This window comes from Megascapheus bottae, chromosome 1 (assembly GCF_031878675.1).
Source record: "Megascapheus bottae isolate mThoBot1 chromosome 1, mThoBot2.hap1, whole genome shotgun sequence".
Taxonomy (NCBI): domain Eukaryota; kingdom Metazoa; phylum Chordata; class Mammalia; order Rodentia; family Geomyidae; genus Megascapheus; species Megascapheus bottae.
The window spans coordinates 28,801,287-28,819,121 of NC_143509.1; the positions used below are offsets into that span (position 1 = coordinate 28,801,287).

At 55.6% G+C, this 17,835-nt stretch overlaps 1 protein-coding gene across 1 annotated transcript; it reads right to left on the reverse strand.

Annotated features, from left to right (window-relative positions):
* Window positions 1-343: 343 nt before the first annotated feature.
* On the reverse strand, window positions 344-17,571 carry Ankrd24 (ankyrin repeat domain 24). Its single transcript, XM_090340875.1, has 20 exons — window positions 17,492-17,571; window positions 16,556-16,686; window positions 16,384-16,472; window positions 14,746-14,810; window positions 14,038-14,095; window positions 13,121-13,191; window positions 12,826-12,932; window positions 12,548-12,735; window positions 11,959-11,987; window positions 11,573-11,653; window positions 11,341-11,448; window positions 10,792-10,836; window positions 10,602-10,700; window positions 9,668-9,740; window positions 9,370-9,476; window positions 7,678-9,273; window positions 5,778-5,945; window positions 1,328-1,453; window positions 856-921; window positions 344-635 (listed from the first exon to the last, which is right to left on the reverse strand). Exons 1-20 carry the CDS (start codon window positions 17,528-17,530, stop codon window positions 558-560), a joined length of 3,324 nt encoding a protein of 1,107 aa, XP_090197001.1. The 5' UTR covers window positions 17,531-17,571; the 3' UTR covers window positions 344-557.
* Between the last annotated feature and the right edge of the window lie 264 nt (window positions 17,572-17,835).

Here is a 17,835-nt window from a genome sequence, read left to right on the forward strand (position 1 = left end):
ATGTCATTCCCCTCCCTAGTCTTGGGGCTTGAGCTCAGGGCCTGGGCACTGTCCCTGAGCTTTTTTTTTTTTTGCTTCTGTTAGCACTCTACCACTTGAGCCACAGCACCACTTGGGTTGTTTTTTCTGTGTATGTGGTACAGAGGAATGGAACCCAGAGCTCTGTGTATGCTAGGCAAACGCTCTACAACGGAGCCACATTCCCAGCCCCTCTGACACCTTAAACATGCTGCATTATGTTCAGTGACACTGGGAGGTGGCCCACTGCCACCCACCCCACCCCACCTCTGTTCCCTAGCAATGAGGCCACACACGCATGATGAGTCCTGAGCACGGTGGTTTTATTTCTCCAACTGCTTTGGTGACAGGGCGTGGTTGGGACCTGTGGAGCCAGCAGCCTGGACAGGGCCCAGCAGGTGATGGAGCTACCTGGACAGACAGGGCCCCAGGCTGGCTGACCCATGGTGGGGTGAGGTGGGGGGGGCTCTGGCAAGCCTGTGTCCCCCACGGGCCTGGAGGGGACCACAGCTCTGAGTAACAGTGGCTACCCTGTGGCCTCAGCGGCCCTGGGCCTGCAGCCTCTGCATCTGTAAGATCTGGCTGAGGATCCGTTGCACATCTTCATCCATCTGGCCCTGGGGTACCAGGAGGGGCAGAGAGAGAGAGGCAGAGGGAAAGCCTGGCCTGGTCCCCTGCCCCTCCCCCAGACCAAACATATTGATGACCGAGATAATCCTACAAGCCCCAAACCTCTCCTTGGCCCAGCCTCCCACTGCACAGAAGGGACCACTGACGCCCAGATGGTGCCAGGCCCAGGGGGTACCCGACATGCAGTCAGCACCCAGTGGGGCTCACCTGAATGGCATACAGGAGATGGGTTCTGTATAAAGCCACCACCGCACAGTGTTCCCTTGCAGCCTCCTGCGGGCAACGGAGAAGGGTGCTCAGAAAAGCCACAAGACACATGCCAACACCCCCATCACTTCCCGTGTGCGTGTGTGTGTGTGTGTGTGTGTGTGTGTGCCAGTTCTATGGCTTGAATTCAGGGCCTGAGTGTTGTTTCTACATTGTTGTTGTATCTCAAGGCTGGCACTCTACCAATTGAGCCACAGCTCTGCCTCTGGCTTTTGCTGGTTCACTGGAGATAAGCATCTCAGGGACTTTCCTGAGCAAGCTGGCATCAAACCGTGATCCTCAGATCTCAGCCTCCAGAGTAGCTGGGGTTCCAGGGGTGAGCCTGGGCTCAGCATGGGAATATTGTTGTCCAGTCTGGCATGGCCCCCGCCATTGGGTGTGGCCTGTCCCTCCCCTGGCTTTGAGCACTCACCTGCAGTTCCCGCTGTAGAGTTCTGACCTGGCCTTGCAGGGCCTCCACCTCTGGGCTGGCTGAGGCTGCTGGCTGCTCTCTCAGCGCCTCCTTTAGGTTGAAGACTTCTTTGGATAATTCTGTGATCTGGAGGAAGGGGTCAGTTAGTGGGCCCCCTAGGCCCCCAGGGCCACAGGTTGAGGGTCTCCACAGGACAGCAAGAAGAGGTAGCTGGTCCAAAGTGGGTAGGGAGCTGGGTGCCGGTGGCTCACATCTGGCATCCTAGCTACTCAGGAGGCTGAGATCTGAGGATTGTGGTTCAAAGCCAGCCAGGGCAGGAAAGTCCATGAGATTCTTATCTCCAATGAACCACCAGAAAACTGGAAGCGGAGCTGTGGATCAAAGTGGTAGAGTGTTAGCCTTGAACAGTAAGAGCTTAGAGAGAGTATCCAGGTCCTGAGTTCAAGACCCATGACCCACAAATAAGAGGAGGAGGAGGAAGAGGAGGAGGAAGAGGTAGGGAAAGTGCCAACCTCCTGTGGAATGGGTACAAACTACAGTCCAGTGGTGCAGAAATATGAAGAATATGCCAATTTATTTTTCCATTGTTTTTTGCTCTTTTTTTTTTTCCAGTCATGTGTCTTGGACCCAGGTCCTGGGCACTGTCCCTGTGCTCTTTTACTCAAGGATAGTGCTACAGCACTTTGAGCCACAGCTCTACTTCCAGTTTTCTGATGGTTTGTTGGAGATAAGAGTCTCATGGACTTTCCTGCCCAGGTTGACTTTGAACCACAACTCTCAGATCTCAGCCTCCTGAGAAACTAGAATTAGAGGTGTGAGCCACCAGCGCCAATTCACATCTTGGTGTTTATAAATTAAGTTTCATTGGCAATAGGCCCTGCCTGTTTGGTTGTGGTTGGTTGTCTTATGTCTGGAGTGGTTAGGAGAGAAGTTGTTTTGTGAATCAGTAATATTTTCTTTATTGGTCCTTCTAGAAAAAGAAACTGAGGGCAGGGCCTGGGAGTGGAACCTCCTGGTAGAATGTTCACCTAGCATGCACAAAGCCCTGGGTTCGATTCCTTGATACCACATATACAGGAAAAAGCCAGAAGTGGTACTGTGGCTCAAGTGGCAGAGCACTAGCCTTGAGCAAAAAAAAAAAATGTCCAAGGATAGTGCCCAGGCCTTGAGTTCAAGCCCCAGGACTGGCAGAAAAATTTAGGAAAAAAAAAAAAAAAAAGATCCTGAGGGCTTGGAAATAGATAGAATCCCAAATCTCTGAGTTCAAACCCCAGAGTTGATTTAAAAAAAAAAGAAAGAAAAATAGAAAGAGGGATGGGAGTTTGTCCTAGTGGTTAAAGTGCTTGCCCAGCATGCATGAAGATCTGGGTTCGATTCCTGAGTACCACATACATAGAAAAAAAAGCCGTAAGTGGTACTGTGGCTCAAGTGGTAGAGCTCTAGCCTTGAGAAAGTCCAAGGACAGTGCTCAGGCCCTGAGCTCAGGCCCAGGACTGGCAAAAAACAAAACAAAACAAAACAAAACAAAAAAACAAGTAGAGCTGTGGTTCTAGGAGAAGAATGCCAATCGAGCTGGTGAAAAAAAAATTAACAGGAATGTGAATACTTGAGTTTAAGCCCTGGCTCTAGCATAAAAACAAATAAACCAAACGCAAAATAGGTGCTGGTGGCTCACATCTATTATTCTAGATAAAGACCAAAGCCAGCCTGCATAGAAAAATCTGTTGAAGCCTGGTGTGGTGGCTCACGCCTGTAATCCTAGCTACTCACAAGGCTAAGATCTGAGGATCGAAGTTCAAAGCCAGCCTGGGCACAAAAGGACCTGAGACTCTTATCTCTAATTAACCTCTAGAAAATGGGAAGTGGGGCTTGGCTCAAGTGATGGAAGCCTTGAGCTCAAGAGCTCAGGGACAGTGCCCAGGTAACATTCAAGCCCCATAACCCACAAAAAAAAAGAAAGAAAGAAAGAAAGAAAGAAAAGAAAATGCTGTTGAAACTCCATCTCCAGTTAACCAGCAAAAAGCTAGAACTGGAGGCATGGTTCAAGTGGCAGAGCACCAGGGGTGACCAAAAAAAAACAAAGCCGAGCCAGTGTGAATGTCTGAGTTCAAACCCAGTTACACACACATACACACACACACTGTCATCCCTTCTTGCGATCCCTGCTGTTCCACTGGGGAAACAGCTGTAAAGAGAGCACAGCTGGAGGCTGGGTTGGGGCTGAGATCTGACAGCCCTGAGTCTGAATCCCTGTTCTCCCCCATCCCCTTCTCATGGCTAATGTGGACAGAACCACAGATCTGGCCCGAGGAATTGGCTCAACTGGATGCAGAGATCCCATGTACACACTAGGTGCTCCATAAATGACCTTAATTATGACTGAAGACCACAGGCTCTGTCAGGGCAACACAGGGACATGCATGGCATGTAGGGGAGGGCCAGCATTGCTGCCATGCCCCCTGCAGGACCCACACTCCCCTCTCCCCCAGAACCATCTAATCCCAATGTACACAGCACTGTCAATTATGAGTCACCCAGTTACAGAGGACGAACCCATGGCTCAGAGAAGTGAGGTGATCTGCTTGAAGCCACACAGCAAGGTGGCTGGCTCCTCTGGGCCTTTGTGACTGACCCAGCCCCCTTCATTTCCGCTCTGAGAGCTCCAGTCTGCTCATCATGAAAAATAAGAGTAACAGTGCTTTCCGCCTAATCGGGAATAATGGCTCAAGCCTAAAACCCCAGCTACTTGGGAAGCAGAGCTCGAGCAAGGGATCAGGGTTCTGGGATAGCCCAGGCTTCAAAGTTCACAACTCCATCTCACAACCAGTATCTGGGCATCATAGCCTGGGATACCCAGCACAAACACCAGAAAACAGAGAAATGGGAGGACTGAAGTCCAGGCTGGCCCAGGCATTAAATGGAAATCGCTACCTGCAAAAATAACCAAGGCCGGGCTGGGAGTTTGGCCTAGTGGTAGAGTGCTTGCCTAGCATGCACGAAGACCTGGATTCGATTCTTCGGTACCCCACATACATAGCAAAAAGCCAGAAATGGTGCTGAGGCTCAAGTCGTAGAGCTCTAGCCTTGAGAAAGTCCAAGGACAGTGCTCAAGCCCTGAGCTCAAGCCCAGGACTGGCAAAAAAATAAAATAAAATAACCAAGGCCAAGAAGGGGTTAGAGGTGTAGCTCAAGGGATAGGAGCATGGGGGCATGGCTGGAGCTGGAGGATGTCCCTAATAGATTGGGGCGTGGCTCAAGCATACAATACAGGTCTTACAAGCTTGTGGCCCTGAGTTTAATTCCTAGTACCTTTCAATATATATATAGGAAGGAGCACTGAGCTAGGCACAGTGGCAAACACCTGTTATCCCAGCTATTCAGGAAGATGAGATCTGAGGAACGTGGTTCAAAATCAGCCGGGCAGGAAAGTCTGTGAGACTCTTCTGTCCAGTGAAGCACCAGAAAACCAGAAGTGGCGCTGATGCTTAAAGTGGTAGAGTGCTAGTGGTAAGCAGAAGAGCTCAGGGACAGTGCCTTGGCCCTGAGTTTAAATGCCATGACTCACAAAAGTTAATAAGTATATAAACAAATGGAGGAAGAGAGTGAGAGAGAGAAGGAAGGAAGGAAGGAAGGAGCTTTCTGATTTTGAGGACTATGAGAAGAGCCCAGTAACTAGAAGATTCTTCTTGGGGACCGTGAGTTTGGCCTAGTGGTAGAGTGCTTGCCTAGCATGCGTTTGCATGGGTTCGATCCCTTGGTTCCACATACATAGGAAAAGCTGGAAAGGGTTCTGTGGCTCAAGTGGTGGAGCTCTAGTCTTGAGAAAGCCTAAGAACAGTGCTCAGAGCCCGAGTTCAAGACTCAGGACTGGCAAAAACAAACAAATTTCTTCTTCTTCTCCTGTCCTGGGGCTTGAACTCAGGGCATGGGCACTGACCCTGCACTTCTTTTGCTCAAGGCTAGCACTCTACCACGTGAGCCACAGCACCCCTTGGGTTATTTATTTATTTATTTTCTGTGTATGTGGTACGGAGGAATGGAACCCAGGGCTCTGCTAGGCAAATGCTCTACGACAGAGCCACATTCCCAGTCCCCTATGTGTCAGTCTTATTGTTGTTCAAGTCTAACCCTGGCAGAACCATTGTCAAGCTGTGTGGCTCTGGGGCCATGTCTTCATGTTTGTGTGTTTCCTCTTAGCGGAATGTGCATTGTGGACCAGATGCTTCCCTGTGAGTAAAGGCACAGGCACTGGGGTGGCATACAGGAGGCACTCAATGCATGCTTCTGTGGCTCTACCCACAACCGTGACTGGTCATAGGTGAGCCTTCCCTTTGCTTCTGTGTGGTTTTTCTTTTGGGGACAGGGGCAAGTTTTCAGGATGCGTTCTGATTCTCTCTGAGCTCTGCTGTGGAGCAGGGGTACTGTAACAGTGTAGGAGAGGGGCACCCACCTTTTTGTCCTTCTCCTTGGCTTTGTCCAGGGCCTCCTGGGCTCGGCTCTGGGCCTTCCGTGCCCTTTCAGCCTCAGTTCGGAGCCCCCGTAGCTGCTGCTCAGCCGTGGCCAGCTGGGCCTCAGCCGCGTGCCGTTCACTCTTCATGAACAGCGCCTCCCGCTGTACCTGCAGCCCAAGGTGACAAGGGTGTACCTAGGATGTTTGGGGCCCCAGAACAGTCAACCCCATATCCATCTGGACGGATTCGGTCCCATGGAAGTTCTAGGTATGATTTATAGACCCTTCTGGGCACTTCTGGATAGCTTGCTGCTTGTCCTGGAGCTAGTGACAATTTCTCTGTGCCCATTTCCTCTTACTGAAAAGGAACATGTGCCAGGTATAGTGGCTCACGCCTGTAGTCCTAGCTACGCAGGAGGCTGAGACCTGAGGATCAAGGTTCAAAGCCAGCCAAAGCACAAAAGGACCTGAGACTCTTATCTCCAATTAACCTCTAGAAAACGAGAAGTGGGCTTGTGGCTCCATGGTTGATCGGTAGCCTTGAGCTGAAGAGCTCCGGGACAGTGCCCAGACCAAGAGTTCAAGCCCCATGACCGGTAATAAAAAAGGAAAAAGAAAATTAGTTAATGCACCTTCTATCTGGTGAATATAATGTAGCCCTGCTATTAATTACAATAAAACATAGATGAAACAATAAAAAGAAAATTAGGGTGATAAGAAAAGCTGCCATTTGCTGTATTACATAGAATATTCCAAGGACAGTGCCTGGTATATATAGTAAGAGCTCTGTCTGAGTTACTGATATTGTTCTTGTTATTCTTTTTCTTTTTTCTTTTTCTTTTTTTTTGCCAGTCCTGGGTTTGAACTCAGGGCCTGAGCATTGTCCTTGGACTTTCTCAAGGCTAGAGCTCTACCACTTGAGCCTCAGCACCACTTCCAGCCTTTTTCTATGTATGTGATACCGAAAAATTGAACCCAGGTCCTCGTGTATGCTAGGCAAGCACTCTACCACTAGGTCAAACTCCTGGCCCTTGTGATTATTTTTTTATGGTTACCAATGACCTTATGTCTGTCAATGATGTAAAAGGTTGTAGGTTTCTTTTTCTTTTTGCTTTTTTTGGTCATGGGCGTGAACTCAGCCTGGGCACTGTTCCTGAACTCTTCAGCTCAAGGACAGTGCCCTACCCCTTGAACCACAGCACCACTTCCAGTTTTCTGGTAGTTAACTGGAGATGAGAGTCTCATGGACTTTCCTGCCAGGCCTGGTTTGAACCACGATCCTCAGCTCTCAGCCTCCTGAGTAGCTAGGCTGAAAAGTGTGAGCCACGCCCGGCTCCCACTGTACTCTTGTCTCCAAGTAACCACTCAAAAACTGATAGTGGTGCAGTGGCTCAAGTTGTCAAGCATAAAGAGGCTCAGGGATAGCACTCAGGTCCTGAGTTCAAGCCCCACAATTGACAAAATAAATAAATGAAAGAAATACTAGATGAAAAGCTGGCAAACCTTCAAAATGTGATGTCTGCATTTCAACACAAAGGTCAAGATCAATGCAACAAAATGGTTTGTCAAGGGAGAGGAAAACGCCAGGCTGGCATGGATAACTGAGCCCGTATTGGCGATGTGGATTGGTATTTTTCACCCAGGTGCCAGTGGCTCACGTCTGTCATCCCAGCTGCTCGGCAGGCTGAGATCTGAGGATCACAGTTTGAAGCCAGCCCAGGACAGGAAAGTCCATGGCACTCTTACCTCCAGTTAACCAACAAACTGGAGTAGTAACACTAGCTTGGAATCGAAGAGCCCAACGACAGCGCCCAAGCCCTGAGTTCAGGACTGTTGCACACAAAACAGATCCAGGCCACCCCTAGACCCCTGGATGAGCCAACAAGGACGGGGTCCTCACCTGGAAGACCTCAGCGCTCGTCTTCTCATGTCGGCGCCCCAGGTCCTCCAGCTGCCCCTGCAGCCGGACCACATCGGCCTGCAGCGCGCCCACCACCCGCTCGTGCTCTGAGCGGGCCACGCTGCCCACGCGCTCCCGCTCCAGCTCTGCCCGCAGCCGGGCGGCCTCCTTGCCCGTGGCCACCACCTCCTGCTCCAGGCTGGCTGCCCGGCCCCGCAGCTCCAGCGCCTCCTCCTGCAGGCGATGGTGCTCCGCGGCGGGCACCGAGGCCTGGCGCAGGGCCTCGGATGCCTCTCGCAGCTCAGCCAGCCCCCGCCGGGCCTCCTCGCAGGCAGTGGCCAGCTCAGTGGCCCGGGCCTCGGCCACCGCCTTGGCTTCCCCCAGCTCAGCAACCACGGCCCGCTGCTGTTCTCCCGTGGCTCTGGCCGTGGCCAGCTGTTCCCGGAGCACCTCCAGCTCCCTGCTCTGCTCCAGCCGCATCTCCTCCCGTCGGGCCAGCTCTGCCCGAAGCCCCCTGGCTTCCTCCTCCGCCAGCAGCCGACTGGCCCGGGCCTCATCCAGCTGGGCCACGGTGGCTTCCAGCTCTCTAAGTCGGGAGTCACGTCCTCGCAGATCCTCCCGGGCCTGTTCCAGGGCTGCCCGCAGCTGGACAGTATCACTGCCACTGCCCCTACTGGTCCCACAGCCCTCGGCCTCGCGTACCCGCTCCCTCAGCCGGCCAGCCTCGGCCTCTGCGGCCTCACATTTGCCCCGGGCTGCCTCCAGCTCGGCCGCCGCCTCACGCTCTCGCTGCCGGAGCACCTCTTCCAAGCCTTGGATCCTGCTTTCCAGTTCAGCCTGCAGCTTCTCAGATGCCTCTGCAGCACCAGGGTGCAGGACGGGGCCTGCAGGGACCACTGGACCAGTCGTCTCTGCATCTGTGGCCTCCACTCCAGTGGCCTTTGGTGCCGTGGCCTCTCTATTTGTGGTGTTTGTCCCCAGGGTCTCAGCTTCCATATCACCTAGTCCATTGACCTCTCCTACTAGATGGTTTGCTTTGGGGTTTGTAGACTCTGGTTCTGTGGGCTCCGTTCCCGTGACCTTGGCGCCAGTGTTCTCCGTTTCTGCCACTTTCCCTTCTAGGATATCAGCCCCTGTGGCTTTTGTTTCAACAGCCTCAGTTCCATTACCTTCTGTTCCTGTGACCTCCATGTCTGTGCTTTTGGTTTCTGTGGCCTGTGTTCGTGTGGCCTCGGGATTCGTGGGTGGTGTTTCCAACGTCGTGGTTTCTGTGGTTTCAGCTCCTGTGGTCTCCTCACCTGGGGTGTCGTCTATGTTAACTTTGCTCTCTGGAATCATGATGCCAATTAGCCCTGCACTGGAAGGTGTCTTTTGGAGGGTCTCGGATCCCCCGCTCCTGTCCCCCTCATGGGCTGCCTTCTCCTCTCCAGGGTTCTTTGGAGTCTGCTGCTGCTCGAGCATGCGCAGGGCCTCGGCATGCTGCCTTTGGAGCTGGTGGAACTCGGCGCGGAGGGAGTCATAGAGCAGCAGAGGCACCACCTCGGGGATGCCGTTCGTCTCCCCCTGGAGATCTTCCTTCTCGAAGTCCTCCAGGATCTGGGAGCAAAGCCGGGCAGGGGTGGAAGACAGCCTCGCTGCCTCTACCACCGCCGCCACCATCGCCCCTGCCCTTCGTGACCCCAGCTCACCCACCTGCACCTTCTCCAGCAGCTCCTGGTTCTGTCTGGTGAGCTCAGCCACCTGCTCCTGCAGTGAGGCCAGGAGGTCCCGAGCCGATGGGCTCAGCAGCACCTCGGCCCCTGGTGGGTGGGTGGCCACAGTCAGGCTGGGGGTTCAAGTCAGAGGGGGCAGGAGCAGAGAGTCTACAGCAGTGCATCGGGGATCCCCAGGACTGGCTTGGCAAAGTGGAACGAATGGTTCCTGCACCCCCCTCCCAGCACCAGTAACCAGGGGCTTGTGGGAGGAGGGATGGGGGCCAGGGAAGGCTCACCAGGTGTATCAGGCAGGTCCCCCTCGTCGTCCTGCAGCGTAGACACGTCATAGCTGGTGTTCTCTCGCTCATTCTGGGGGGGCAGGAGAAAGAGTCCAGCTTGAGGTCCTGTTCCCTACCAACGCATCACCCCCCCCCCAAGACTCTAGAAAGAGCTATGGCATCCATGCACCTTCAGCATCCCCCTCCCTTCCTTCTCCCCCCCACCCCACCCTCTCCGCCTGAGCAAGCCCCTTTCCTCCTGAGTGCTGGGATTACAGGTGAGAACCATTATGCCTTACCTGGTGTGTACCCGTGAGTCACAGGGTTATTTCCTGTTCAGCCACTGGGCTGAACAAATTGCCTGTACATTGATTTGTGTGTAATAATACTGTGTGTGTCTGCTGGCCTCGATTTCGTGGCATGCATTCAGGGTGGGTTCCCATCGAGCTAGGGGGTCTGGTGAGGTGCGTGAGTCACTGCACACACATGTAGTGCGACCTCATGTGCGTGTGTTCTTGAGACCGTACGGGATTATCAGCTTGTGTGCCTGTATCTGCCACCTGTACCTGGTTGTGTCGTGAACGTTTGTGTGTCCTGAGTGTACTCTGGCTCTGGCTAAGTCCCTATATGAAGCCCAATACTTGCTCCACCCACCTGTCTTTACCCTCTCTCCTGCTGACTGGACCCTGTCCCTGACTCAGCCCCTAGCCCCACCTCTCAGAGGCTTGGTCACATCGCTACCTGGCTCACCCCCACCCCTTCACCATTCTAGTCCTTCCCAGCAGTTACTCCAGCCCTCCCCTCTCTGGATCTTCCCCACCCTTTCATTCTAGCCCAAGCTTGGAGTTGCTCCACCCCTTTTTCTCAGCCCCGCCCTCTATGGCCCCGCCCCTCCATCCTAGCTGAGCCGATGCCCCGCCCCCTGACTGGGCCCCGCCCCCAACCTGCCCACCTCCAACAGGGACAGCCTGCTCTGCAAACTTTCCACCTCTCTTCCCAGGCTCTCCTTCTCCTCCTGCTTCTCTGCCAGCAGCTGCTGCAGCTCTTGCACCTAGAGGTGGGGGAAAAGGGTGGGGGGCTCAGCTGCTTTTGGGAGGAGCCACCATGAAGGCCAGGTGGGGAGTCCTGCCTCTTCCTTCTACCTGTCTCTCCAGGCTGTGCACCGAGCTGGCTTCCGCCTCCAGGGGCTGCAGGGAAGAAGGGAGGGGACAGAGCTGGATCCCAGCTGGGGGTCCTCCCTGTCCCAGATCCAACCATAGATGAAGGCTGGGCACACTCTGGGTGCCAGGCCTCGCCGAGGGCCTGGGCATTCACTACTGCTTACTGAGTGTCTACTGTTGTTTTTGGTTGTTATTGTTGGGGTGTGTGTGCATATGTGTCCATCCTAGGGTTTGAACTCAGGGCCCAGTCGCTGAGTCAGCCTCGTGAGTAGCTAGGATTACAGGTGTGAGCCCCCAGATCCTGGAGCCTTCTAATGTGGTTGTTGTGGTTGTTTTTTACCAAATCATTAAGTCACTCATTGGCTTAGGTTCACTCAAGATTTACAGGGCACCTACTCTGAGCCTGACTTGCATCTGGAGTGGCTGGTACAGCGTGGGGGAGGGAGGGAGGAGAAGAGAGAGGAGGGGAGGAAGTTCACCTTTGTGTCCCCCCCTTACCCAGGCTGGGGTCTCTGCGGCCTGCCTACCTACCTCCTGTTTCCGGACCTCCTTGTGCTGCTCGAGGCCCCGGATCTTTTGCAGGAGGCGGCCTCTCTCTTGCCGCAAGCGCACTATCTCCTCATAGGCTTCTTGGTCATCCTGTTCCCGCCCCGGTGTGGGGGGCACCCCAGTTAGATGGCGTCCCTGGGTTTGTGTCCTGTCTTGGTTTCAGGGGTCCCCACCATCCCTCCGTCCTCCCCCCCCCAGCCAGGGCACCCCTCACCGGCACAGGAATGCTGGCAGGAGGCTGGGGTGCTTTCCGCTTCTTTGCAGCCCCACGCTTTTCTTGGCTGGACACCGAGTTCTGGGGGGGTAGAGGACAAAGCGGCCATGGGGTAGACATAGCGGCACCCTCCCCCCCACACTTAACCCACAGCCATCACCGCCCAAGCTGTGTCCTGATTTCATGGGCACTGTCTAACCAGGTGCCCCCAAAGGGAGACAGCATTCCCCCGCCTAGCCAGCCTGGACAGCCCCAGCTCCAGGGCTCCCTCCCAGACTACCTGTGACGCAGTACCCACGGGCGCCACGTGAGGGCAGCACACCCCACTGGATCCTGAGCCCCTTGGGAAGGGCCCACACAAGGGAGTGGGGTGCCGGGGCCCATACCTGAGATGACGCCTCGCCTGAGTCATCCTCTGGGGGAGGGGGAGAGAGGCAGGGTCAGACATTGGGGTAGGAGGAGCCCATCCCCCCAGCTCAAGGAAGGGCACTGAGGGAGGGAGGGCTCCCTCCCCCATTGGAAATCTCTGATTTCCATTTAATTATTGAGACTGGAGTCCAGGCTGGTCTAGATTTCTCCATCTTTTGTGCCAATGCCTCCCAAAGTGCTGGGATTACAGGAGTGTGCCACCACACCTGGCCCCAGTATTGAAAATGTCACACAGGGGTTCATGGATGGCAGAATAATGAAAGAAAGGGTCTAGAAACACAAGAGCAAGACACAGACAGACAGACGGACAGACAGAAAGGATGGTGGCACTTCACGCTGGGGCCAGCACAGCTGCCACGTCTTAAAATCAAGATGGCCTGGGAGATCAGATTGGACGTTCAGACCCTTCTAAATGCTCGTGGCACTGGCAAGCACTATGAAACTCCCTAGAACCAAATACTGGAGTACCTTGAAACTCTCTACAATGGGGACGGGAGGGGGGGTAGAGACTCCAGGAGGAAATGAGGGAGAAGGCGTTTGCTTTACCACTGGGTGGCAAGGGGCGCTGGATGGCCTCCTGGAGAAGGTGTAGGGTGAGCTTGTCTGCTACCAGGGCACTGTAGTGAGCCGCATCCTGGCCCAGTGCATCTGTGAGGCCAGGCTGAGCCCCGCCCTGCAGCAGTACCTCCACTGTTTCCGGACTGGCCCCCTCACAGGCCAGCATGAGGGCTGTCCTGCCGAGGAGAGGGGACCAGAAAGGTTAAGACACTGTCCCCAGGTCACACAGCACACGGGACGGGTGTGTGGAGAGGAGAGATGCTCACCTGCCCTGCAGGTCCTGGGCATTGGCGGCAGCCCCATGCTGCAGGAGGAGACGACACAGGTCAGTGTGACACATCTGAGCAGCTAGGATGAGGGGGGTTGCGCCCGACTGGAAGGGAGGGGGAGGAGGGCAGGGAGGATGAGAAATGGACCTCAGGAGATAGATACGCCCTGGATCTCACCCCCAGAACGTCTCACACTTGGTAAAAGGACCCTTGTCACTTGGTGACAGCATCCATCAAGAGAAGGACCATTTTTGTCACCCTCCCATCCCCCCAAAAGCCCTCAGAAACTCACCCTGTCTCGGGGGTTCAGATGTGCCTTGAATGAGCAGAGCAGTTCTGAGCAGGAGAGGCAGCCACCTGCCGCTGGGGAGGAGAAGAAGGAAGAGAGGTGTCCAGAGCGCCCTGCCCTCCACTTTAGGCAGGCTTTTGTGTCTGTGGTAGTCCTGGGGTTTGAACTCAAGGCCTGGGTGCTGTCCCTGAGCTCTTTTGCTCAAGACTGGTGCTGTACCACTTGAGTCACAGCTCTACCTCCAGCCTTTCGGTGGTTCACCATAAGAATCTTATGGCCTTCTATGCCTGTGCTGGCGTTGAGCTGTATTGTGCATGCCTGTAATACCAGCACTTGGAAACTGAGGCAGGAGGATGCCAAGTGCTGGGTCAGTTTAGGCTGCAGAGTGAGCCTATGGCTGAAAAACCTTCCATAGAATAGAATTAAATAACAAGGAGCCTCCCTGTGGGTCCCAGAGCCACTGCCACCACTAGGTGGCAGCAGGGGCCAACCTCAGGAAATTTGAACCCAATTTTGTTATTTCCTCAGAAGCCTCTGGTCAGCTCTGCCTGGGCTGGCCAGTGCCCGCCCTTCCCTAGGAAACGGAGTTTACCTCCGATGATTGACAGGAGGACCGTCCTATCAGTTCGAGCCTCTGGCTTTCCAGAGGTCCCTCTGAATGAATTTTAACTCACTGGGTGCTGATGGCTCACGCCTGCAATCTGCGCTACCCAGGAAGCTGAGACTGGAGGATCCTGGTTCAGAGCCAGCCAGGTAAGGAAAGTCTGTGAGACTCATCTCCAATGGATCACCAGAAAAATCAGAATTTAAACCTGCATTCTATCAAGAGGGAAGCAGTCCTTGGTTCAGAGCATGCCCAGGGTTCAAGCTGGGCCAGGTGCCTGGCACTCTGCAGCCATGGAGAGCCAGGCTGCACCCACCTGCATGGTGAAGAGCTGTCCATCCGCTACTGTCCTCCACGTCCACCACGCAGGAGGCCTGGGAAGGAGAGGAGGGTGACATGAAGCAGAGACATCCAGCATGGGTGTTCCAAGACCATCCAGCCGCTGGGGCTCTCAGCATTTACAATATGATAACCATTGAGGGGAGTAGCTGGGTTTGGGGGAGTAGCTGGGCATTCTGAGTAGCCTTGGGGGGGGGGATGAGCTGAGGAAAATTGGTCTTGGGAGCTGCTTGGGTTCAGGGTAAAGTGGGTCAGCGCATATGGGAATGTTAGGAGATGTGAGAACTGGAGGTTTGAAACTTGTGGGGTTCTGCCGTAGTGGGGGCTGTGGGAGTATCTGAGGTCAATGCAGACACCACTGGTGGCTCACACCTGTAATCCTAGCTACTCAGGAAGGCTGAGATCGGAGGAGCATGGTTTGAAGCCAGCCCACGCAGGAAAAGTGTGAGACGCCAAGTAACCACAACAAACCTGGCTCAAGTGGTAGAGCTCCAGCCTCAGCAAAAGTGAAAGCTAAGGAATGGCACCTAGGCCGTGAATTCAAGCCCTACAACTGGAACAATAAATGAATGAATGAATGAATAAAGAATGCAGCAGCAGCCTTTGCAGGAAGCTGTGGGAGGGGGCGAACCCCTGAGTTCAAGCCTGAGGACCGGCACGCATGCACACACAGAAAGCAAATGACCTGCAGCAGTTGCTTGAGACACTGTGGGTGCCCGTACTTGGCAGCCAGATGGAGGGCATTGTAACCTGAAAGGAAGAGGGGGAGCATGGGCATGTCAGCTGATCCAGCGCTCTCAGCTACTCCCCAGGCCTGGGATGACGCTCCAAGTCTCTGAGCTACAAGCTACTTCCCCAAAGGAAGCTACTCTCTCCAGCCAGAGATTTCACAAGTCCCCATCTTCCCCCACACACACACCCCAGCTACTCCCCAGGTCCAAGCTACTCTACACTCCACACCTAAGGGCTGGTTCTGCCCCCTGTGGGCTAAGGCTGTCTGTCTGCACATGCTCACTTCCATACCATGCTCTTCCGCCAGCCAGCCAGCCTACTCTGTCCCATTGATACTTCATCTCCCCAGCTACTCCTCAACCCTTGACTACTTCACCGATAGCCCGGGAGATTCAGATAAGGCGACATCCACGCCCAGCTGAGGCTGGAGGGCCAGCTCCCCATCGACCATTCATCTCATCCCAATTATTTCAGCTACCATGATTCTGCTTTTTGTTTGTTTTGTCAGTCGTGGGACTTCCACAAGGTCCAGAGCTGCCCCTGAGCATTTGCGTTCCAGGCTAGCACTCTACCATTCTGAGCCACAGAGCCACTTCGGTTTTCTAGTGATTCATGGGAGGTAAGAGTCTTACAGATTTTCCTGCTTAAGGTGACTTTGAACCATGACCCTCAGATTTCAGCCTCCTGAGTAGCTAGGATTATAGGTGTGAGCCACTGGAGCCAACTATTGTTCTGGTTTTATTTTGTGTGTGTGTGTGTGTGTGTGTGTGTGTGTGTGTGTGTGTATGGTGTGTGCTGTAATTGAGGATTAAACTCAGGGCCTGGGCATTGTCCATTCAATGCTGAGACTCTGCCACTTGGGCCCCACTACTTCCAGCTTTTTGGTGATTAATTTGAGGTAAGAGTCTCATGGATTTTCCTGCCTGGGCTGGTTTTGGACCTTGATCCTCAGGTCTCAGCCTCCTGAGTAGCTGGGATTACAGGCGTGAGCCGCCAGTACCCAGCTCAGACCTTCCTTTCCCCCCCCACTCACAAAGCTGCCCATCCTCCCATACCAGACCAGCTTTCCCCAGTGTTCTCCATACCCAACCTGTTGTCTGCAGACCTCAACACCCCCCAGCCAGTTACTCCCCCCAGCTACTCCAGGTTATTCAGCTACTCCTGCCGACTCCAGGGACTTCTCCATCCCTCGCTCCCTGCTGACCACGCAGTGGCGCTGGAAGTGTAACCTGAGAAGCGCTTCATGTGTTTAGTCCACCTCACCTCCTTCCTTATCAAGCTCCTGCCGGAGGGTTTGTCCTCTGGCCTTGGTCACTTTCTCAGATACTCCCCCAGTCTCCAGATACTCCCTTATTCCATAGGCTTCCTTGACTCCTGAGTCTTGCCTATGTCTTCTTCCACAAGCAACCAACTCTCTTTGCTTAGTGTCAGCCATGGTGTCATTCTCAAGACACCAGGTGATCGTGTCCTTGTGCCCAGCCCCTAAGGACAGTGGAGAGAACTCCCTTCTTCACACAGGGGACTCTGAGGCCTTAAACCTGGAGCTGAGCACTGGATCTATCTGTGCCCTCTCCCGGCTGGCTGGCAGTACCTGCCCCGTCGATGCTCATCACATTGGCCCCCTGGTTCAGCATCACCTCCAGGCAGCTGGCTGCTCCCCTCATGGCTGCCAAGTGGAAGCTGGACGTCAGAGGTCAGAGGTCAGCGACCATCCACAGCAGGAGCCTGGCACAGCCATCCCACCCCTGGTGGTATGCACTCACGCAGACTTGCCCTCGGGGTCCAGCTTGGTGGGCACCAGGCCTTTGCGGGTGATGAGTGCAGCCACCTGGGCAGGGTCGCAGTTCTCCACTGCCTGCAGCAGCCGCTGGTCACTCTTGGTCCAGTCCTGGCCCTGCAGGACACACCCAGAGAGAGGTGTGGGGGACCTGGTGGGCTGCGGCCCTCTCCCTGCTCCCCGATTCCCACACACACCTGGGGGGGGGCTCCCGGCTCTCACCGCCCGCCCCTGGCACTTGCCTGGCGCCTGCCTCTGGCTGCGGGCTTCGGGATGGGGCAGGGGCCGCAGGGCGGGCAGGAGCCGAGGTCGGTGGGGCTGAGCCGAAGCTGCGGGTGGGGGGGAGGGGGTCCTGGGCGGGGGGAGCCTGAGACAATGTCTCCCAATTTTGTGGGCCCCCCCATCAAATCTGTCCCCAGACCCATCGCCCCAGTTGTCTACACCAAACCCACCACTGGCATCAGCTGCCCCCCCCTCGAGCCCCCATGGTCCCTTAGGGGGACACGCCCTCCAGTAATCCTAGCCAGAGAGGCTCCCCTGACCCCAGCGCCCCTCTGCCCTCTGCCCTTCCTAGGGACACCTCCAGTGCCAGCTTGTCCCCCAGGGGCCCGGGGGCTGTGCACCGAGGCGGCCGCCCGAAGGCGCGGGACCTCGCACCCCAAGTCTGTCAGATGCTCCCAGAAGCCACATCGGGTCTCCTGACTGACACCAGCCCCCGCCCCCACAAGCGTCCCCGGCCTGACCCCAAACTTCCCGTGGGGCCCGCAGAGCCGGCGCCCCCACCCCGGGTCTCCGGGCATGCGGGAGCATCATCCCGGGCCTGGGGGGGGGTGGGGGTGGAGGCCGCCCGAGGCGGGGCGGGGCGAGGAGCGGGCGGATCCGAGCCCCCCCGCCTCCCGCAGGGCCACCCCTCGCGCCCTACCGCGAAGGAGGCGGCTGCGCACAAGCACAGCTGCTTCATGGCGTCCAGGACACCCGGCCGGTGTCTGGGAGGCGGCGGGACCCAGCCCGGGGGGCGGAACCTGACGCCCCGCCCACCCGACGCGGCGCCGCCCACCCCAGGCTGGCCCCGCCCACACAGCCGTCCCGCTCCGGCTAGTCTCACGCTCCTGACCCCGCCCACCTGGGCAGCTCCGCCCACTCGTCCTGGCCCCGCCCCCGCTCTCCCAGCCTCGCCGGGTTGTGTGGCCAGGGGAGGGGGCGCTGCCTTACTGGACCCCACCGTCCTTCAGAGAGGGGCGGGGAAGGCGGGGTGAAAGAATGGAG